The 23458-nt window shown below is 42.8% G+C and overlaps 1 protein-coding gene across 1 annotated transcript; it reads left to right on the forward strand.

The window, feature by feature from the left end:
* The first annotated feature begins 13643 nt into the window (after positions 1–13643).
* Positions 13644–14698, forward strand: LOC129528351 (small ribosomal subunit protein uS2-like). Its single transcript, XM_055368516.2, has one exon. The coding sequence runs from the start codon at positions 13717–13719 to the stop codon at positions 14458–14460; it is 744 nt and encodes a 247-aa protein (XP_055224491.1). The 5' UTR covers positions 13644–13716; the 3' UTR covers positions 14461–14698.
* The last annotated feature ends 8760 nt before the right edge of the window (positions 14699–23458 follow it).

A 23458-nucleotide genomic window follows, 5' to 3' on the forward strand; every position in this document is an offset into this window, starting at 1 on the left:
TTCAGGTCTGTGTGTTTTTACTAGAGTCCCACTTCTTCCAAAATATGGTTTATTGTCTTTTGACGGGAATACTTCTGCAATTAAGAAGCGTATCATTCTAACTTTCACTGTACAGCACGTGTGCTATTCGTTGTTGATGACGTAGGGAAAACTTACATCCTGTTTAAAGGGGTTTCAATACCGAAGAACTAAAAAGTCCTTTTACTCTGATAATCCCACTCGTGAAGTTTCAGTTCAGAAGCTAAGAATAACTGTCTATTTTATGAAGGAGTGATGAGCCTTTCAAATGTGCAAATTCATGTCAGTTTTACCTACTTTGATTTCTTTGCATACATTTCATCCACTTTGTTTCCTACACAACTCTCAAGTGTAGGGAAAATCAGAAAAATGCTTTGTGGCTTTCATTCCATCCTTGCAATAATGAAAAACTGTGCCTCACTGAGGTTTAGTGACTTGCCCAATGTGCCACAATGATTAAAAGACAGATCTGAGTCCAGAACCCAAGGCTTTATTGAGCTCCTTTAGTGCCGTCTCTGTCATTCTTGCCACATTTAAAATTGGTAATTATTTGCCATTGTCAATTTTATCTGGTTTTCATTTAGGTCATATTTGTAAACCTTACTTTATATAAAAAAATACAAATTTGGCCAGGTGCAGTGGCTCACGCCTGTAATCCCAGCACTTTGGGAGGCCGAGGTGGGTGAATCACCTGAGGTCAAAAATTTGAGACCAGCCTGGCCAACATGGTGAAACCCCGTCTCCACTAAAAATACAAAAATTAGCCAGGCTTGATGGCACATGCCTGTAATCCCAGCTACTCGGGAGGCTGAGTGAGGCAGGAGAAACGCTTGAACCCAAGAGGTGGAGGCTGCAGTGAGCTGAGATCGCACCACTGTACTCCAACCTGGGTGACAGAACGAGACTCTGTCTCAAAAAAAAAAAAAAAACAAAAAAAACAAATTGACCCCCAAAAAGGGTAAATTAGAATTTTTTATGATGTGGACTTGCACTTATTTGTTGCCTGAAAATGCCACAACTCTAAAATTTGTTTCCACAGCGCTTCCTCCTAATCCCCACCAACTTTTCACCTACATGCAACAACCTTGGAAATTAGTAAGCACATGAGCCACTTTTTCTGATTTTTGTACATAAGCAAGACCTATGCCAGTCACCAGAATAACACACTGTACTTTTGAAACTGATTTGAAAGAGGAATGATCAGGTGACTGAATCTCTGTGAGGTTACAAAGGCCTCATTACTTTGGTTCATGCACTGACTATTCATGTAGTCTGAACCGTGATTACACTTTTTGCCTTTTCACAAATTAGTTCATCTGTTTCATCGGGGCTCTTTAAACATTTTAGCTAATCCCATAACAAAATGAGTTAGCTTTTGCATGTAGAAATCTGAATTTCAGTGAAGCCATTTCCCATATCACAGAGTCTACTCTCCAAAAAAAAAAATGTAATTTAGGTTTTATACAGAAATTGAACAAAATTGTTTGTTCTGAACATGACTTTTCTTTTTATATCTTTGAAATCCACCCCTTGAGAATATAAACTGATTTTGCTTTAAATAAATGACATCTTAAAAATCATAGCCTCTGAATGTGTTCATTCTCGAATGCCATCGATACTAAAGGGTGCTGAAATTTACCTCGGGTTTGCTCAATAGGTTGTTTGACTTGCAGCTGCTAAGCCAAGATCGAATCAACTCATTTTGCAAACAAACTAGTGGCCCTGTCTGAAAACCCTCTCTCAGCTCTAATTCAATTACCAGCACAAGTTTACTTACAGTGACTGTAAGTCACTCATCCTCTCCCATAAAGCATAGAGATGGGAAATAGCGTGCTACCCCCTAGTCCTATGCTGTCCTCTGGGTTTGCTGCTGGTCCAGGAAGGCGTCATCAGAAAATCACAGGAACGTGAAGCCCCAGTGCGATTCCTGATTCCTGTGTCTCGACTTAGACAGCCAAGGGATTATTCCAATAGGTCTTCTTTGTAAATGAGCACAGGCCTCAACTTAGAGAAAATGGCTGAGAGCAAGCAAACATTTTCATAAATGCCAGCTCAAGCTCTGCCACACAGCTGATTGAACTGTTGCTATTCATGGGGCAGAATATTTTCACCAGTGCTGATTACGATTGCCACGTTCCCTCTTCATACTTCTTGTCTGTCTTCTTGAAGAAGTAGGTGCTAATTTCATCTGGAAACTTGATCGATAAATTAGTGTTATTAGCAAGCTTCTTTTGAGATCTCAATGAAGAGGTTCTTCAGTTGAAAAACTCTTCCTTTCACTTTGGAAAAGGGGAAGTCGGAGCAAATAGAGCCTGTGTTTTCCCTTCTGTTACTGAGGGGGAAAATGCATTCTTCCTGTTGACTCTACAAGGAGATTATAAGCAACAATTTCAGATTTCTGTAGTCTTAAATCCAGATGCTTTTACTGCTTCTGAGGATCAATGCTCTACAAATAAAAACCATTCCAGCATAGCTACCCTTCAGAGATTTGCATATATAGTTTTCAGTTGCTGAACACTTCCTTCTTTCTCTGAGCAATTTCAATTATGAAAAGTAAGCAGAAACATTTAAGGAGCTTGAAGATACAATAGGTGTCCCCATAAGGTATTGTCGAAGAAACATCTCCCCAGGTTTCAATAAAAATATTCTACTAAGTGTATTTGTGTGTGTGTGTGTGTGTGTGTGTGTGTCTTAGGGAATAAACACTTGCTATATGAAAATGTGTACTGCTATATGTGACATTTTTTAAAAATACCAGATTTGTCACACCATTTCCTTTCTAGAATAAAATCTAATGTGCTTTGTAACCTCAGCCAATATGATGTTTGTCTGTAATTCCCAAGTGAGAGAAGAAGCAAATTTCAAAGACAGAACTTGAGCAAAAGTGAAAAGGGGATAGTTTAAATCATTTACCCTTAGATTCCTTTCCTGTTTGGTTTAATTTAACATATTTATTGAGAAGCCCCTCCTCCTCAACATGCTCCTGGAAAAAAGTCCTGCTTCCTTTACTGAGGAGGGGTTTAACTTTTCTCTTCTCTGCAGCCTGGCCGCTGGCCGGAGCAATACCTGGGAGGTCTTGGTGAGCCTGGCACTTCCAACATTGAGTTTGGCAAACATGAAAACAACTCAAGGGCTCCTGAACTTTTCCTCAACATTAGTCAAGCAAGGAAATGAGTCTGGAATGACTGAAGAGGGATCCTTTCCAAGGAGCTGGTGCCTGTGTGTCTAATTTTGAGTTAATGCACCAGGGATACCTTGACCGGCAGGTTGTTCAAAATGAAATCCAGGGCATCTTGCAGAGAGAGTGAAAACTGATCAATAGTTTGGAACATTGGAACAGTGGAGAGGGGTTGGCACAGGAAAATGGGGATTTCCAAAATGAATTCAAGTGAGGGTTAATCACTTCGTCAATAATGGTGACGTGGGGAATGATTATTTAGATAATTCTGGGTAATTCTGCAGACAAAGAAAGAAAGGAAAACACTCTACCAAAGAGGACCTAAGATGTTTTGGCATCAGCTTATTCAAGGACCATCAGTGGCTAAACTCATCATGTTCTCAAGGGCACTTCATTTGAAGATAGAGTGAGGAGGCCAATGACCAACTATTCTTCTAGCAAAGACAACACATTAGAATTGAGTTAAATATTCAACTGAGAGAATTTGGGTTAAAGATTAAAGAAATGCTTACCTAAAAGAAAATATCAGGTCTCAACAGCCATGAGAAACTCAGTATAGCTCCTGAGATAAGTCCTTCTGACAGAACCATGTCACTGGGATGAGCCTCATTAAGAGGGCAGGTCTTCCATGCCTATTAAGTATTTGTCTGTTGGATGGTAGATGCATAAAAGACAGGGCTCCCTACTCCATGATCCCTGTTGGCTTCAGCCCAAAGTAGTGATTCCCCAGTAACTCCAGAGTCACAAAGACAGGGGGGAAGGTCCTCACATACTCCACTAGACACACCCAGGTGTCATTTTGATTATCACATTCTGGCTTGGGGTCAGATAGGAAAGCATTTCCATGAGCTTATAAGATGGTTACAAATATTTCCAGCATTTCTCTTGAAAGCTTGACCCACTCTCTCACCAGCCTTAAAATTTTGCCTAGCAGGTTCAAGGCCATTCTGTAAGTGGGTAAGAGCCTAGATTTGAAGCCAGACCACCTGGTTTGATCCCAGCTCTACCCTTTACTAGCTGTGTATTTTTGGCAAGTTAGTTCATCTCTCTGTGCCTCATTTCCCCCATTTGTACAATTAGGATGAAAATAGTACCCATTTCATAGGGTTTTTATAAGAATTAAATGAATTAATCTATGTAAAACTGTTAAAACAACCCAGGTACATGGTCAGCACTAAATAAATGTTAAATGTCATTATTATTATTATTATTATTATTATTACTATACATTTGTGCCCTGGCTGGACTGTTTCATGTGTATTCTGTAGCTCAATCCTTATGGTAACCCTGTGCTATGAGGTGGTCACTACAAGTGAATTACAGAGCTCTTAGGGAGGCTCCCAAGGTTCCTGGCAAGTGACAGAGCTAGTATTTGAATTCAGTCTGACACCAGATCTTTTGTTCATACATGTGTGATACATGCAAGACAAAGTCATTTATTTTTTGTGTTCTTTTTGCTGATAAAAAGTACACATGAAAGTTTTAAAGACAACAAAAGGGTAGACAATGACAGGAGAGCCACTTTACACTCTAGTTGTTTGCTGTGATACTGAACATATTTGAACAGCTTATTGTATGTACATCCTGTATGTTTATTGTATGTATATCCTTCTACATTTATCTATGAATATGCAAATATGTATATAATTTCTTCCCACAAAATGGTAGCATGCTATACACATTCCCTTTACTGTTTGCCTTTTTTATTTTGTAATGTATTCTTCCATTGCAGAAAACTGTGATCTACCTTTTCTCTTTGATGGCTTCATATGTTTCCATGTTATGAATGAGCCATAAAACATTATCTGGTCCATCTATTGATAGACATTTAGGCTGTTTCTGTTGCTTGCTATGATAAAAAAAAATCTGCAGTGAAAATCGTTTTACAATATATCTTCAGTACATGTGGAAGTGCATTTATAGGTTCTTTTCATGGACAAATAGATATGCATTTTTGTTTTTAAATATTATCAAATGGCTTTCCAAAACGGCTGCATTGATTTCCACTTCACCAAACGTGGATAAGTTTTAGCACCTACCTTTGCAAACAATGAAACAAAGCATTCAGAAAGTGAATTCGAAGAGATGCTTAAAAAAAAAAAGAAAGAAAAAGAAAAGAAAAAAAAAAAGCTGGGCACGGTGGTTGTAATCCCAGCACTTTGGGAGGCCGAGGTGGGCGGATCACGAGGTCAGGAGATCAAGACCATCCTGGCTAACACGGTGAAACCCCGTCTCTATTAAAAATACCAAAAAAAAAAAAAATTGCCTGACGTGGTGGCAGGCGTCTGTAGTCCAAGCTACAGACTGAGGCTGAGGCAGGAGAATGGCATGAACCCGGGAGGCGGAGCTTGCAGTGAGCTGAGATCGTGTCACTGCACTCCAGCCTAGGTGACAGAGCGAGACTCCGTCTCAAGAAAAAAAAAAACCAGAAAAAAAAAATCAAGAATCTTCCAATCTTCCAGTTGGGTTTCAATGAGGCTTGGGGGGTGTATCTCTAGAAATGTGTAGGGGAGGTGGTTTTAGTGCAATCTTTTCTATAATTCCCAGAATATAGAACTGAAGGAAGGTGTAAGCATAGTCTTCGCCCTATGTGAATGCATCTGGGAATTGAGTCTATTTGCGCACACCTCAGATGCTGGCATAAGAACCCTCTACTGAACAGGGCAGGTGCTCAACATGCGGGACCAGTCAGGAAGCAGACAGAGCAGAAGCACTTGAGTGGTGAGGTTTATGCCACAGGACACCAACTCTTAGGCTTGGCAGTCTCTTCTTCTTCTTCTTCTTCTTCTTCTTCTTCTTCTTCTTCTTCTTCTTCTTCTTCTTCTTCTTCTTCTTCTCCTTCTTTCTTCTTCGTCTTCGTCTTCGTCTTCTTCTTCTCCTTCTTTCTCCTTCTCCTTCTTCTTCTTCAATTCTATTTCTAAAAAGACTTTAAAATGCTTTACAGAATTAAAGCATAAAACACACAGCCACAAAACAGGACAAAACACGTCCTTTTCAGGAACATGGATGCAGCTGGAGGCCATTGTCCTAAGAGAATTAACACAGAAATAGAAAACCAAATGCTGCATGTTTTCACTTATAAGTGGGAGCTAAATGTTGAGTACATACGAACACAAAGATGGTGACAATAGACAATGGGATTTCAAAAGGAGGAAGTGGGGAATGGGGCAAGGGTTGAAAAACTACCTGTCAGATACTGTGTTCACTACTTGAGTGATGGCATCATTAGAAACCCAAACCTCAGCACCATGCACTATAATCACGTAACAAATCTGCCATGTACCCCTAAAATCTAAAATTTAAAAATAATAATAAGAAATAAGAAATAGGGCCGGGCACGGTGGCTCACGCCTGTAATCCCAGCACTTTGGGAGGCCAAGGCGGGCGGATCACGAGGTCAGGAGTTCAAGAGACGGCCAACATAGTGAAACCCCATCTCTACTAAAAATACAAAAAATTAGCCAGGCATAGTGGCGGGTGCCTGTAATCCTAGCTACTCAGGAGGCTGAGGCAGGAGAATCACCTGAACCCAGGAGGCGGAGGTTGCAGTGAGCCGAGATCACGCCACTGCACTCCAGCCTGGGTGACAGTGTGAGATTCTGTCAAAAAAAAAAAAAAAAGAAAGAAAAAGAAGAAAGAAAAGAAAGAAAGAAAGAAAAAGGAAGGAAAGAAAAGAAAGAAAGAAAGAAAGAAAGAGAAAGAAAGAAAGAAAGAAAGAAAGAAAGAAAGAAAGAAAGAAAGAAAGAAAGAAAGAAAGAAAGAAAGAAAAAGAAAGAAAGAAAGAGAGAGAGGCCGGGCACGGTGACTCACCCCTGTAATCCCAGCAACTTGGGAGGCCAAGGGGGGCGGATCACCTGAGGTCAGGAATTCAAGACCAGCCTGACCAATATGGTGAAACCCCGTCTCTATTAAAAATATAAAAAAACTAGCCAGGCATGGTAGTGGACGCCTGTAATCCCAGTTACTCGGGAGCCTGGGCAGAATTGCTTGAACCGAGGAGGCGGAGGTTGCAGTGAGTCGAGACTGAGCCATTGCACTCCAGCCTGGGCAACAAGAGTGAAACTCCATCTCAAAAAAAAAAAAAAAGGAATAAGAAATAAATAAAGCATACGGCCAGGTGCGGTGGCTCACGCCTGTAATCTCAGCACTTTGGGAGGCCGAGGCAGGTGGATCACGAGGTCAGGAATTCGAGAACAGCCTGGCCAACATGGTAAAACTTCGTCTCTACTAAAAATACAAAAATTAGCCGGCGTGCTGGCGGGCACCTGTAATCCCAGCTACTTGGGAGGCTGAGGCAGAAGAATAGTTTGAACTCGGGAAGTGGAAGTTGCAGTGAGCTGAGATTGTGCCATTGCACTCCAGCCTGGGTGACAGAGTGAGACTCCGAATCAAAAAAAAAAAGCATAAAAAAACCGAACAACTTTTTAAATGAAAACAAACAGACAAACAAACAGCACTGAAAGACAGTAAAAGAAATTGGTAAATAACATCTTCAAACTCCCAGGTCCCCAGGGTCCCTGAGTTGTGGCCAATGAAAATGAAATGTCTCTCTAGGCTTCCTGGTAGCCAGGGCAAAGTGGACAGCATTTTAAAAAGTTAGTCTCTGGAGTACAGGCCGTTATTCTAAGTAAAGTAACTTGTATGTTCTCACTTAAATTGGGAGCGAAGCTATGGGTACACAAAGGCATCCAGCTTGGTATAATAGACACAGGAAACACAGAAGGGAGAAATAAAAAAACTATATATCAGGTGCAGTGTACCTATTTGGGTGGCTGATGCACTAAAACCTCAGACTTCATCACTACGTAATTCATCCATGTAGCCAAAAACAACCTGTACCCCTAAAGCTATCGAAATAAATAAACAGAAAGAAAAAAAGGTACTTGAAGTGCATTTAGCCCCCAAAATTTTAACCTGATAGAAATGAAACAAGTAAAGAAAATGACCATGCAAAGTCCTCTTCTTTCAACTCTAGAATAAAAACTGAGCAGAAAAATAGATTGTGGCAACTCCTGCCACCTAAATTTTCTGAACATAGAATCAGTTTCACAGTTAATTAACATTCTACAATAATATCGTAGTTAATGGCCATCAATTAATTAACATTTTATAATTATATTAATTATGGGATATAATTATAAATAATTATATAATTAATATTCTGTAACTAATTAATATTCAAACAGGAAACAAGAAAATATTTCCAAAAGCCTATTATGAATACTTAGAAAATCTCATAGCAGGCAATTGGAAATGCTGTATTTTTTTAAATCTTTATAAGAAGAAAAAGATACGTTCACAACTTCTCAGATTTCATTCTATAATTCCTAGCTACACTAGAAAACAAAGATGATTGACTGATTTTCCTAAAAGCCTTTTATTAGGTAGTGGGCATTATGCATACATTATTACCTTATTTAATAAAATGTCTGTTGTTCTGTTAGAAATTTTCTACTTGTTATGATGTTGATATATACCATTTGGAAATGTGAATTTATTTTTCTCCGAGAAATAAAAAGACATTTTCGTGTTTGGAAATTTTTAAGAAAAGAGTCTCATTCACTTTGCAGACACCAAAACTTTCAACACCTCTTCTCTTTCAGAAAGCTACCAAATGATTTTGCATACATTGCAAACCTAATGTGTGAGCTCACAGGAGCACAACTTGCTAATCACAGCATTGATAAATGACCACATAGAATGAAGTACAGCTATCGCATCTTTAAAATCAACTCTCTTTTATTTAACTGGTTTAAGTGACTTTTAGTTCTTAGCAAGCAAGTGGTCCCAGAATATAGTGGGGTTAGTTCTGACATCCTTGTTAAGTTCAACATCCTTTGGGGTTCAATCCAAGAATGTGTCCTTCTCTCTAGGAAGTAAGCAATATTTCAGTCAGTATTTTTTTTTCTTTTCTTTTCTTCTAAAGCAGACCTGGCAGATGAGATGTCCTGGTTTTCCTGTTCAGACAAGGCCCATATCAGAGCCCGTGACTTTCGAGACCTGCTCGTCTGTGAGCAGGAACTCTTCATTTCCCAGATGTATCCCTTTGTCACGCTCGAGGGTGCCACCCTTTCCGCCCTGCAGCCTCAGCCACTCCTCACTGGGCAAAAGACTTATCACCGGTGTCTGTGCTGTGACCCTGGACAGTAGTTTCAGCTGCGTTTAGCCAACAGCTCTGTGCCTTTTAACACACATTAGGACGACTCTTCCTCAGTGTGAAAGAGCTCACAGAGGACTTCACACAGAAGCTGCCATTTTCTAAGGTCTGTTTAATATCTCTGGCCCAGACCTGGAAAGACTATGCTTTGGCACTGAATTTATTCGGCAATTTCTTTTCTTTCTTTCTTTCTTTCTTTCTTTTTTTTTTTTTTTAAGATGGATTTTTTGCTCTTGTCACCCAAGCTGGAGTGCAATGGTGTGATCTTGGCTCACTACAACCTCCACCTCCTGGGTTCAAGCAATTCTCCTGACTCAGCCTCCCAAGTAACTGGGATTACAGGTGCGTGCCACCATGCCCAGCTAATTTTTGTGTTTTTAGTAGACACGGGGTTTCACCATGTCAGTCAGGCTGGTGTCGAGCTCCTGACCTCAGGTGATCCACCCGCCTTGGCCTCCCAAAGTGCTGGGATTACAGGCGTAAGCCACTGCGCCTGGCCGATTTCTTTATTAAATATAAAACAACGGACTAAGCTGTCCCCACCCTCTCGTAGCCACACTCTACTGCTTGAAAGGTGAGAAAGAGGGAAAAGGTTGCACACTGCAAATGCAATAGAAGCAAACCCAACAAAAACTGGAAAACGGCCAAAGCATTCTACCTCTTACAAAATACACTCATAGACACACAAAGTGATGAATTGGAGTGGAGATAGGCAAAGATTTATGGAAGAAGTGGAGTTTGACTTGCAGGCTTTTGACAGCCTTCAGAGCAATGATTCTCAAACATCTGCGTTCCTAAGAATCGCTTGGGGCCCCCAAGCAGATCCTAACTTTGTAAGTCTATTCTGACAATCTGCCTGGATTTCTCACAATTCACCCAGTTGAGGCTAATGCCAGAGTTCATGGGCCAGCCTCCAAGACTCTGCTGTCCAGCAGTGCTTTTCAACCTGGGAAGCTTTGAGAAACCTGCACAGCAAACCAATTATATTAGACAAATGCACCTATGTTTTGCATGTTTTTGTGCCGCTGAGGTTGAGAATCCCTACTGCAGAGGTATTTGAAGCAAAAGAAGTAGGCTGAGCCAAGGCCGTGAGGAAGGTGGGAGCAGTGAGTGTTTGAAAACTCAGTCACAGGGAAGTATCATGGCTAGAATGACCCACTCATCATGGGAGTTGTATTTTAACTCATATTACAGGGCAAAGACAAGTAAGAACTAGTGGACTGTGTACCAGAAAAAAAAAAATCTATCCTCACCTAAAGCATTACTAGGAAATGTATGACCCACTTACTAGTGGGACACAAACAATTTCTTGATTTGTATCTAAGGGGCATTTGTCTGGGGCATAAATGAGTATATCAGTCCGGTGTGAGGTTTCCCGTTGAGGTTAAACTTCTTGGTCAGCCTGGCTCTTTGGCAGTCATTCTGAGAATTAGAATGCAGCAGGCAGAAAGCTCAACATTGTACAGCACATTCTGATATAGTGACTAGCTTTTATCGGCTTATTTTCCAAAATATACTTTGTAATAATATGTGAATCAATTACTACGAAATGAGACTTTTCTGCATAGATACCTAGCACAGAGAATCAGCATCTTATAAGGAATGACCTAAAATGACAGTTTTCTTTTTTTTTAGAGACAAGTTCTCACTATGTTGCCCAGGCTGGTCTCAAAGTCCTGGCCTCAAGTGATCCTCCTGCCTCAGCCTCCAGGGTGGCTAGGATTACAGGAACAGCCACTGTAGCCCGTGACAATTTTCTTAGCTACCACTTTCCTGCTTTTATATAACCCCAGAATGGAGACTAATTGGTCACGTGTAGTCCATTTTTAACATAGTAACTAGTACTATTAATTCTCAGTTAGGAGCCCGGCGCAGTGGCTCACACCTGTAATCCCAGCACTTTGGGAGGCCAAGGTGGTCGGATGTCTTGAGGTCAGGAGTTCAAGACTAGCCTGATCAACATGGTGAAACCTTGTCTCTACTAAAAATACAGAAAATTAGCCAGGCGTGGTGGTGCATGCCTGTAATCCCAGCTAGTCGGGAGGCTGAGGCAGGAGAATCACTTGAACCCAGGAGGCAGAGGCGGAGGCTGTGGTGAGTCGAGATCGCACTGTTGCACTCCAGCCTGGGCAACAGAGTAAGACTCTGTTAAAATAAAAAAAAAAAAAAAAAAGCCAGGCGCAGTGGCTCATGCCTGTAATCCTAGTACTTTGGGAGGCCAAAGCAGGTGGAGCACTTGAGGTCAGAAGTTCAAGACCAGCCTGGCCAACATGGCGAAACCCCTCCTCTACTAAAAATACAAAAATTTGCCGGGCGTGGTGGCACGTACCTGTAATTCCAGCTACTTGGGAGACTGAGGCAGGAAAATCTCTTGAACCCAAGAGGTGGAGGTTGCAGTGAGCCAAGATTGCGCCACTGCACTCCAGCCTGGGAGACAGAGTGAGATTCTGTCTTAAAAAAAAAAAAAAAATTCTCAGTTATGATCTTAAAGTCTGAGAGGCCAATTCCTATACAAGAAAAAGATAGTGATAGTCTGTGTCGTGAAAAGATCCTCAGGCACACTGGCCCGTGGACAGACACCTTGCTGCAATCAACCTTTACAGCAATGAATTTCCTCTACAACCAAGCTCAAGATTTCTCTCTAGATACTTTATACAAGAATGAGATTTGAACAATAAGGAAGGAAACTGCAGATCCTGAATTTTCCAAGACAATTTAGATGTTAATGAATTTTGTCTATAGGTATCGATATTGGTACACATACAACCCAGAAAAAAAAAAAAAAGTCCTTTGTCAGACCAAGCGTCCTGGTTTTTAGTTCAGAAGCATCGTGTTCTTCCTTCCCTCAAATCACTGCTGCTTCCTCCTCTCTCACTGGAAATCTATGTGGATTTTCCTACAGATTATAATTTGCTGATCTAACTAGTCTCCAGATTCATCTCTCCTGCTCCTCCCTGCTTTAAAATAGCTCATAGGACTGCTGATCGTATTTATGTATGTACATGTAGACTTAGGCGTGCATAAATATCAGAGATTACATAGGCTTTCTGTGGCCCAAGAGGTGAAATTATTTTGAGCTACCCACTCCATCTTCCCTTCTCTCCCCACACCAGTTCTCTATCTGTGGAAGCCCAAAGTGATTGCATAGGATTTCTATTAATTCTCCAGCAGAGACTTAAAGCCTGGGGTCTTGTTAGCCTTTGGGTTCCTGCTTCCAGATATGATGCTTCTATTCTGTATCATGTTGATTTGGACCTAAACCCAGTCCCTCCTTCCATGTACACACGCACACACTCACACTCACACATGCACGGAGTCCAAATGACTCCATACATTCAGGATGTGGGGTACAAGGAGAAGAGTAGATGTCAAAAGCACCCAAAAGCAGTCTGCATAAAATGGTTCTTAAACTGGCCGGGCACAGTGGCTCACGCCTTTAATCCTAGCACTTTGGGAGACCAAGGCAGGTGGATCACCTGAGGTTGGCAGTCAAAGACCAAACTAGCCAACATGGCAAAACCCCATCTCTACTAAAAATACAAAAATTAGCCAGGCATGGTAGCGGGCACCTGTAATTCCAGCTATTTGGGAGGCTCAGGAAAGGAGAATTGCTTGAACCTGGGAGGCAGAGGTTGCAGTGAGCAGAGATCGCACTACTGTACTCCAGCCTGGGCGACAAAGCGAGACTCTGTCTCAAAAAAAAAAAAAAAAGAATAAGTAAATAGATAAGAAAGAAATTAACTTTACACATTACAATTCTCTCTCTCTCTCCATGTGTATATACATATATATACATACATGTATATATGTACATACATACATATATACATACATGTATATATATGTACATACATATATACATATATGTATATATACGTATATCTACACATGTATATATGTGTATGCATACACACGTATATGTATATATATGTATACACACGTATATATATGTGTATATATACACACGTATATATATGTGTATATATACACACGTGTATATATGTGTATATATGTGTATATATACACACGTATATGTATATATGTGTATATATGTGTATATATACACATATATGTATATATGTGTATATGTGTATATATATGTATATATGTATATATGTGTATATATATACGTATATATGTGTATATATATGTGTATATAGATATATATATGTATAGATATGTATGGGGGTGGGAGGAAAGGAGACATTAACTGCAGAAGATGAGGTGACACTTTGGCAAAACTGAAAATTCGGAGTAGAAGATGTCAATAAGAATGTAAGCTCCGCTTTTCCGCGCTACCTGCAGAGGGGTCCATACGGCGTTGTTCTGGATTCCCGTCGTAACTTAAAGGGAAACTTTCACAATGTCCGGAGCCCTTGATGTCCTGCAAATGAAAGAGGAGGATGTCCTTAAGTTCCTTGCAGCAGGAACCCACTTAGGTGGCACCAATCTTGACTTCCAGATGGAACAGTACATCTATAAAAGGAAAAGTGATGGCATCTATATCATAAATCTGAAGAGGACCTGGGAGAAGCTTCTGCTGGCAGCTCGTGCTATTGTTGCCATTGAAAACCCTGCTGATGTCAGTGTTATATCCTCCAGGAATACTGGCCAGAGGGCTGTGCTGAAGTTTGCTGCTGCCACTGGAGCCACTCCAATTGCTGGCCGCTTCACTCCTGGAACCTTCACTAACCAGATCCAGGCAGCCTTCCGGGAGCCACGGCTTCTTGTGGTCACTGACCCCAGGGCTGACCACCAGCCTCTCACGGAGGCATCTTATGTTAACCTACCTACCATTGCGCTGTGTAACACAGATTCTCCTCTGCGCTATGTGGACGTTGCCATCCCATGCAACAACAAGGGAGCTCACTCAGTGGGTTTGATGTGGTGGATGCTGGCTCGGGAAGTTCTGCGCATGCGTGGCACCATTTCCCGTGAACACCCATGGGAGGTCATGCCTGATCTGTACTTCTACAGAGATCCTGAAGAGATTGAAAAAGAAGAGCAGGCTGCTGCTGAGAAGGCAGTGACCAAGGAGGAATTTCAGGGTGAATGGACTGCTCCCGCTCCTGAGTTCACTGCTACTCAGCCTGAGGTTGCAGACTGATCTGAAGGTGTACAGGTGCCCTCTGTGCCTATTCAGCAATTCCCTACTGAAGACTGGAGCGCTCAGCCTGCCACAGAAGACTGGTCTGCGGCTCCCACTGCTCAGGCCACTGAATGGGTAGGAGCAACCACTGACTGGTCTTAAGCTGTTCTTGCATAGGCTCTTAAGCAGCATGGAAAAATGGTTGATGGAAAATAAACATCAGTTTCTAAAAAAAAAAAAAAAAAAAAAAAAAGAATGTAAGCTCCTGGATCCCTCCCCTAAAATTCTCAGCAATATTGATGGTTGGAGGGAAGTACTAAATTCTCCCCATCCAGTAAGATGAGGGCTACTGTACATTTAGACAATTTTTTGAAGAAAGGGTGGTTGAACCAGAGGCAGAAAAACTTGAAATTTGAAACCTCAAATTCCAAAAATACACAAAAAAGAAGACACAACCACAGAGACCCAGAGATGATGCAATGAGAATTCATGGGATAATAGAAATATCAGAAGCCAGAAAGCCAACTTTTCCGTATCTGAAATGTTACTACATGCTCTCTGGAGCAATTTGCCTCAAGTTCAATTTGGGTGGGAGGTTTATAATCCAGGAAAATCCTACATGTAGTTATATTGCCAATACCTTAGAAATTTTAAAGCACACCCCTACATGTTTATCTTATTTGATTCTCCCAACATCTTCCTAAGTACCCCTCACACTGCACATAGCCACTGAGCCATGCCGCCCTAGTTCAGGAGCTGGGGCTTTGCTTCCTCCACCACTGAGCCGCTGGTGTCAGTTATCCTGCCCTGTTTTGGGTGTCCATGTGCGGAAAGTCTGGGGCTTTATCTATAGGATGAACCATGGGCAGTAGGCAGGCAGCTGGAGGAACAGCTGCCTTGACTCAAATAGCACAGAAAGCGATACTCTCTAAAACAGAGCTTGCCACCAGGGGTGCTGTAGGGGAGAAAATATTCTTTTCCTTACCCATGGCTAGGTCCATGGCTGAGGCACCTATAGCAAAATACAGATTAACAAGAGCATACCAATTTATTTAAATTTCATGTAACACAAGAGCCTTTGGAAACCAAGGCTCAAAGAAACAGGGAAACGTGTTTTTATGTTAAACTTGATGAAGAGGGGACAGTGGAGGAGAAGTGTGATGAGACAAAGGGAGTGTGATGTAATAGTAATAAACTAGAGGGAACTTAGCAAGGCCAGTTTACTGAGATTCTTCTCTGTGTTCCTGGGTGTTCATTGATAAGGATTGTTCAGCCCAGCGTGGTGGCTCACGTCTATAATCCCAGCACTTTGGGAGGCCCAGGTGAGCGGATCCCTTGAGCCTAGGAGTTCGAGATCAGCCTGGGCAACATAGGGAGACCACTGTCTCTACAAAAAAATGTAAAAATTAGCCTGTAGTCTCAGCTACCTGGGAGGCTGAGAGGTGGGAGGATCGCTTGAGCCCAGCAGGTCAAGGCTGCAGTGATTGTGCCACTGCGCTCCAGCCTGGGCGACAAGAGTGAGACAGCGAGGACTTACCTCAAAAAAAAAAAAAAAAGAATGCTCCTTTTCTCTGGGTATACAAAGGGCACCTCTCACATGAGGATCTTATGATCCACTCCAGAGGCAGGTCAGAGAATTCTTTTATGGCCTTCTTCAGGGGACAATGGCAGAGAAGATCAGAGAGTGAACTTCTTGCTTCTTCAGTTCTCTCAAATATAAGGTGTCATATTTTGGGGTAGTGAAGTCCCAAGCTCCCAAACTGCACACAGCGCCTAGCATGGGCTTGGTTTGGAAGACTTCATTTGCCTGACTCTTTTGCTGTCTCCCTTTGTATCAGCACCTCTCATCACTAGCCCCGACTATCTCCAAAGCCAGGATGCCCCATCTTTCTCTTCCTCACCCCTGCAGCACTGGTGATCTTTTGTGGTGACCTTGGCCTCATCACCCTCATCCCCTCACCTCACTTCCCTGCTGGGGTGAGTCTGCCAACTCCTCACTTCTCTTTTCATCCTATATTTACAGCGTAAACCCTATGGCTAACTGCTCCATTCCCTCTTTTGATTTCAAAAGTATACTTTGAGGCCAGGTGCAATGGCTCATGTCTGTAATCCAAGGACTTTGGGAGGCTGAGGCAGGAGGATCGCTTGAGGTCAGGAGTTTGAGACCTGCCTGGGCAACATGGTGAGACCTCATCTCTATAAAAAACAAAAAAATTCGCCAAACATGGTGGTACATACCTGTAGTTCCAGCTACTTAGGAGGCTGGGGCAGGAGGATCCCTTGAGCCAAAGAGTTTGAGGCTGCAGGGAACTATGACCTTCCTGTTGTGCTCCAGCCTGGGCAAGAGCAAGACCTTGTCTCTAAAAAAAAAACAAAAAAAAAACCTACTTTGAAAGCAAAACCAATGAGCAAGACGTATGTCTCTTTCCCTGCCCTTTTGCCATACACTCGTTGTGATCCTCAAGGCCTGTGAGCATCTCTGTCTGAACCTGGAAGAGGATGCACAAAGAGGTGAGGAGGAGGAGAGCACACAGCATCACGGTCTTTCTCCATACAGGTGAGATTTATTACCTGCATTTGCATATGAAGACATTGGGGTGGAGACTTGTAAGTGACTTATGCAAGTTCAGTCAGGCCAGCAGCAGCAGCACCGCTGGAAACAGAACTTCTGACCCATGCAGGCAGGCAGGGAGGGAGGTTTTACTGTATTGGGTGGCTGCTCAGAAGCCCACAGGGATTGGCTAACATATTCTAGATGTATAACCCTAACTTTATCGTCGACTTTATGCAGGCTGGGTGCAGTGGCTCATGCCTGTAACCCCAGCACTTTGGGAAGCCAAGGTGGGAGGGTTACTTGAGCTCAGGAGTTTGAGACCAAGCATGGTGGTGCACACCTGTAGTCCCAGATACTTGTGGCTGAGGTAGGAGGATCACTTAAGCCCAGCAGGTGGAGGCTGCAGTGAGCTGTGATCATGCCATGGCACCCCAACCTGGATGACAGCGCGAGACCCTGTCTCAAAAACAAAAAACAAAAAAAAAAGCTCTACAAATAATTCACCACGTTTGTATAATATTTATGCTTTACCAAGCACATCACCATCCATCACCTCATTTATCCTTATGAAATCTCCATAACACAGATGTTATTCCCATTTTATATGTGAAGAAATTAAGGCTCAGACAAGGTCATAAAACTGGGAATTTGCATAATCAAGAATTAAAGGCTGTTCTTGTCTTTGAAAGTGGAGGTCATTCTCCTGCACTTGGCTGCTCTGAAATCCTTTTATGTTGTTGTGGACAAAGAGTTTCACTCTGTCACCCAGGCTGGAGTGCAGTGGGGCAATCTCAGCTCACTGTAGCCTCAACCTCTCAGGCTCAAGTGATCCTTCCACCTCAGCCTCTCAATTAGCTGGAACTACAGGTGCGCCCCACCAGGCCTGGCTAATTTTTGTATTTTTTTGTAGAGACGGGTTTTTGTCATGTTGCCCAGGCTGGTCTTGAACTCCTGGGCTCAAGTGATCCTCTCACCTTGGCTTCCTAAAGTGCTAGGATTACCGGCCTGAGCCACCGTGCCTGGCCTGCTCTGAAATCCTTCATGATTGACCATCCCTACATCTCTTTGGGTTGTGGGTCATTGTGGCACAAGTAGCTTTAACTCAATTGCTCCATGAGTCTCAACAACTAAACAGTGTTGTAGGTTTGCTTTCTGTATGCCCCAGTTCACTTTATTGCACCTCACAGTCAGAGACCATTTGTCTAACCCAGGCCAAACATCTTTCAAATGGGTGTTTGTTCTTAATGACAATTCTATATGCATGAAAAATTGGGATAGATTGTTCCCTACTGCTACTGGAAAAGTGCTTGCCATAGATGCCTTAGTATTAGACATGGCATGACAGCCTGTGTCAGTTAGGATATAGACAGTCACAATTAAGAGGAAAGGTAACTAGACCCGATTGAAACTATAACATAATTTTATTGGTTCTTCTAAGTGCCAAGTTTACAAACCACATAATCCTCAGGTATGGAATTATCTGGACATTTATGGCACAATCAGGGCTCTTGGACTCCATTCATTATCTCTACCCTCTTCCAAGTATTTGGTTTCTTCATTGTTCTGGCCTCTGTCCTAGTGGTGTAATGGACACATCAGTTCCTGTTTCCACATCTGTGCATACCCTGTCAGAAGGAAATGATATCAGTTTTGTCCCAGAGGTCTAGGCTAAGCCATGAGTTTTATTCTTAATGGACTGGTGGAGTGCCATGCTGGAACCAGTCATCAAGGCCAAGGCCATGGATGCACCAATTGACTTAGCCCAAGTCCGCATTCACCCTTCGAATCCAGGGCGAGTATCACCTTTTCCTGTACCATATGGTCCCCCAAATGGAAAACATACAGTGTTGGAAAGGAGAAAGGGGGAATGGCTATTGGGGAGGGAACACCAAGTGTCTACGCCTGCAGAACTTCCCACCCCGCATGCCAGGGCATGTGGAGTGACTAGGTTAAGATATGCTGAGACCACAGCAGGCCTTGGAGCTCACATAAGGCTGGAACAGCCAGAGTACCCAGTGAGATCTCCATCCTTGAGCCATTGTATACGCTGTACAAATGTGTCTACTTTCTAAGCTTGCCGTGATAAGAAAGAATTGCCAAGTACTGTGCTACCGAGCCATTTTGATGATTCTTATGCCATGAAAATAATTTCATAGTAATAGCCTCAGGCAATCTTCTCCTGACGGTAGTACTTTTATGAACTATCTTAAATTTCCATTTCTAGAAAAGGTTGTGGAAAAACTAGTTTGGATAGCACCTAATCTCTGAGTCTGAACATAAAGTATAGCTTTGATATCAAGAATCGATTGAGTGTTCTTCACCAACCTTCCCCATAAGTGGGTTTGGGATTTATCCAGCTAGGTTTGATTGGAGATGATACTAGACTTTAGCCCTCTAGCTCCCCTAGACCAGGGTTTCTTATTTGGGGGCCTCAGAGATAAACACTCTGCCCTCAACCTGGCTTCCATCACAGAGCTTTGGTTCCTAAGGTCTGAAAACAAAATGTAGGGTGAGAAGGAAGGGTATATCCCTCCCCAATGCCTCAAGCTGGTCCAACTCTTAAAGTTACAAAAATAATCTATCCAGAGTTTTTCCAGCGCTGACCTGAAGCTTGGTGGTAGTGAACTCTTGAACTTACACTGAAAATGAGGACATAGGAGGAAAGGGAAAGAAGGGGCTAGCCAGAGTCCTTTCCTTTCCATCCTTTCACCCAGGCCTCTAGCAAGTGATTGGGTCCTGGCTCTTTCTTACTTTCCCCTCACCCTGCCTTCATTCTAGAGACCCTCAGTGCAAAATATAGAGAATATACCAGTCTGAAGTAAGATGTGTGTTGAGAAATGCTGGGGTGGGGCCAGGGCCACTCATAAGCATGCAGCCCCTGGAGTCACAAAGGGCTCCTTGCTCAGAGGGCCCTGCATTCAGACCAGCACTTTGCTATCCCCATCCTAAAGTAAGACGACAATGAAGTTTGCCACATCGATTGACTCTGCCTTTCATGAAAGATTTTTCTGTAGCATGTGATGCTGTTTGGTGGCATTTTACCCACAGTAGGACTTCTTTCAAAATTGGAGTCTGATAAGGTTTGGCTTTGTCCTCACCCAAATCTCATCTTTTTTTTTTTTTTTTTTTTTGAGACGGAGTCTCGCTCTCTTGCCAGGATGGAGTGCAGTGGCACAATCTCGGCTCACTGCAACCTTTGCCTCCCGGATTCAAGCAATTCTCCCGGCTCAGCCTCCCGAGTAGCTGGGACTACAGCCACCCGCCAGCAGGCCTGGCCAATTTTTGTATTTTTAGCAGAGACGAGGTTTCACCATGTTGGCCAGGATGGTCTCAATCTCCTGACCTCGTAATCCACCCGCCTCGGCCTCCCAAAGTGCTGGGATTACAGGTGTGAGCCACCGCGCCTGCCTTAACACTTCTTTTTTTTAAAAAAATCAAGTGTGGTCTTTAGTATTTTTCTATTGATTGAATGTTTCATAAAATGAGACTATACAGTAGTATATGGATAGAACTTATAAATAAACATATATAGGTAGTACGCCCCCAATTTTTTTCAATTGAGAGTACTTGATCATAAAAGTGCTGGAATTACAGGCATGAGCCACTGCGCCCGGCCAAATCTCATCTTGAATTGTAGCTCCCATAATTCCCACGTGTTGTGGGAGGGACCCGGAGGGAGATAAGTGAATCATGGGGGTGGTTTCCCCCATACTGTTCTCATGGTAGTGAATAAGTCTCACGAGATCTGATGGTTTTATAAGAAGTTTCTTTCCCCTTTTTGCTCAGCTCTCATGCTCTCTTGTCTGCTGCCATATAAGATGTGCCTTTCGCCATGATTGTGTGGCCTCCCCAGCCATGTGGAACTGTGAGTCCATTAAACCTCTTTTTATTAGGCTGGGCGCAGTGGCTCATGCCTGTAATCCCAGCACTTTGGGAGGCGGAGGCAGGTGGATCACCTGAGGTCAGGAGGTAGAGACCAGCCTGGCCAACATGGTGAAACCCCATCTCTAATAGAAATATAAAAAGTTAGCCGGGCGTGGTGGCACATGCCTGTAATCCCAGCTACTCGGGAGGCTGAGGCAGGAGAATTGCTTCAGTCCAGGATGTGGAGGTTGCAGTGAGCCAAGATCGTGCCATTGCACACAGCCTAAGCAACAAGAGCAAGACTCCATCTCAAACAAACAAACAAACAAACAAACAAACAAACAAACACCAGCCTGGCGCGGTGGCTCACGCCTGTAATCCCAGCATTTTGGGAGGCCAAGGCGGGTGGATCACCTGAGGTCAGGAGTTCAAGACCAGCCTGGCCAACATGGTGAAACCCCGTTTCTACTAAAAATATAAAAACTAGCCGGGCGTGGTGGTGGACGCCTGTTATCCCAGCTACTCGGGTGGCTGAGGCAGGAGAATTGTTTGAACCCAAGAGACAGAGGTTGCAGTGAGCCAACATAGTGCCGCTGCACTCCAGCCTCAGCAACAGACTGAGACTCTGTCTCCAAAAAAAAAAAAAAAATTCTTTTTATTTATAAATTACCCAGTCTCGCGTATGTCTTTATCAGCAGTGTGAAATTGACTAATACAGAGTCAATTCTTTCAAACCCTGCCACTTTTTTATCAATCAACTAAGCTTCCAGAATATTCTGAATCCTTTGTTTTTTGTTTTTTGGTTTTTTTTTTTGAGACGGAGTTTCACTCTTGTCGCCCACGCTGGAGTGCAGTGGTGTGATCTCAGCTCACTGCAACCTCCACCTTCCTGGTTCAAGCGATTCTCCTGCCTCAGCCTTCCGAGTAGCTGGGATTACAAGTGCCTGCCACCACAGCCAGCTAATTTTTGTATTTTTAGTAGAGATGGGGTTTCATAAAATGAGACTATACAGTAGTATATGGATAGAACTTATAAATAAACATATATAGGTAGTACGCCCCCAATTTGGCCCCATGTTGGCCAGGCTGGTCTCAAACTCCTGACCTCAGGTGATCCACCCGCCTTGGCCTCCCAAAGTGCTGAGATTACTGGAGTGAGCCACCATGCATGCCCAGGCTTTTGTTGTCAACAGCGTTCACAGCATCTTCATCAGGAGTAGATTCCATCTCAAGAAACCACTTTCTTTGCTCATCCTTAAGAAACAGCTCCTGATCGATTCACGTGTGATCATGAGATTGCAGCAATTCCACCACATGTTCAGGCTCCACTTCGAATTCTAATTATCTTGCTATTTGCAGCACATCTGCAGTGACTTCCTCCATTGAAGTCTTGAGCCCCTCAAAGTTACCCATGAGAATTGGAATCTTCCAAATTCCTGTTAATGTTGATATCTTGACCTCCTCCCATGAATCATAAATGTTCCTAATGGCATCTAGAGTGGTGAATTCTTTCCAGAAGGTTTTCAGTTGACTTTGCCCAGATCCATCAGAGGAATCACTATGGTAGCTCTAACCTTACAAATTGTGTTTCTCAAATAATAAGACTTGCAAGTTGAAATGACTCCTTGACCCATGAGCTGCCAAATGGATATTGTGTTTGTAGGCATGAAAACAACATTCATCTTCTTGTACATCTCCATCAGAGCTCTTGGGTGACTAGCTTCATTGCCAATAAGCAGTAATATTTTGGAAGGAATTTTTTTTCTGAGCAGTAGATCTCAACAGTGGGCTTAAAATATTCAGCTCACGCCTGTAATCCCAGCACTGTGGGAGGCCGAAGCGGGCGGATCACAAGGTCAGGAGATTGAGACCATCCTGGCTAACACAGTGAAACCCTGTCTCCACTAAAAATGCAAAAAATTAGCCAGGTGTGGTGGCAGACACCTGCAGTCTCAGCTACTCGGGAGGCTGAGGCAAGAGAATGGCGTGAACCCAGGAGGCGGAGGTTGCAGCGAGCCGAGATTGTGCCACTGCACTCCAGCCTGGGTGACAGAGTGAGACTCTGTCTCAAAAAAAAAAAAAAAAATTCAGCAAACCATGACGTAAACAGATATGCTGTCATCCAGGCTGTATTGTTCTATCTGTAGAGCACAGGAAGAGTAGATTCAACATAATTCTTAAGGACTCAAGGATTTTTAGAATAGTAAGTGGGCATTGGTTTCAACTTAAAATCACCTGCTGTGGTAGCCCCTAATAAGAGAGTCACCCTGTCCCTTAAAGCTTAAAGCCAGACATTGACTTATCTTCTCCAGCTATTAAAGGTCTAGATGGCATCTTCTACTAGTAGAAAGCTGTTTTGTCTACATTGAAAATCTGTTACTGAATGTAGCCACCTTCATCAATTACCTTAGCAAGATCTTCTGGATGACTTGCTGCAGCTTCCCCATCAGCACTTGCTGCTTCACCTTGCACTTTTATGTCATGGAGATGGCTTCTTTCCTTAAACCTCTGGATCAAGCTCTGCTAACTTCCAGGTTTTCTTCTGCAGCTTCCTCACCTCTTTCACCTTTTTCTTCTGCAGCTTCCTTCACAGAACTG

The sequence above is a fragment of the Gorilla gorilla genome, chromosome 17 (assembly GCF_029281585.2).
Source record: "Gorilla gorilla gorilla isolate KB3781 chromosome 17, NHGRI_mGorGor1-v2.1_pri, whole genome shotgun sequence".
In the NCBI taxonomy this organism is placed as follows: Eukaryota; Metazoa; Chordata; class Mammalia; order Primates; family Hominidae; genus Gorilla; species Gorilla gorilla.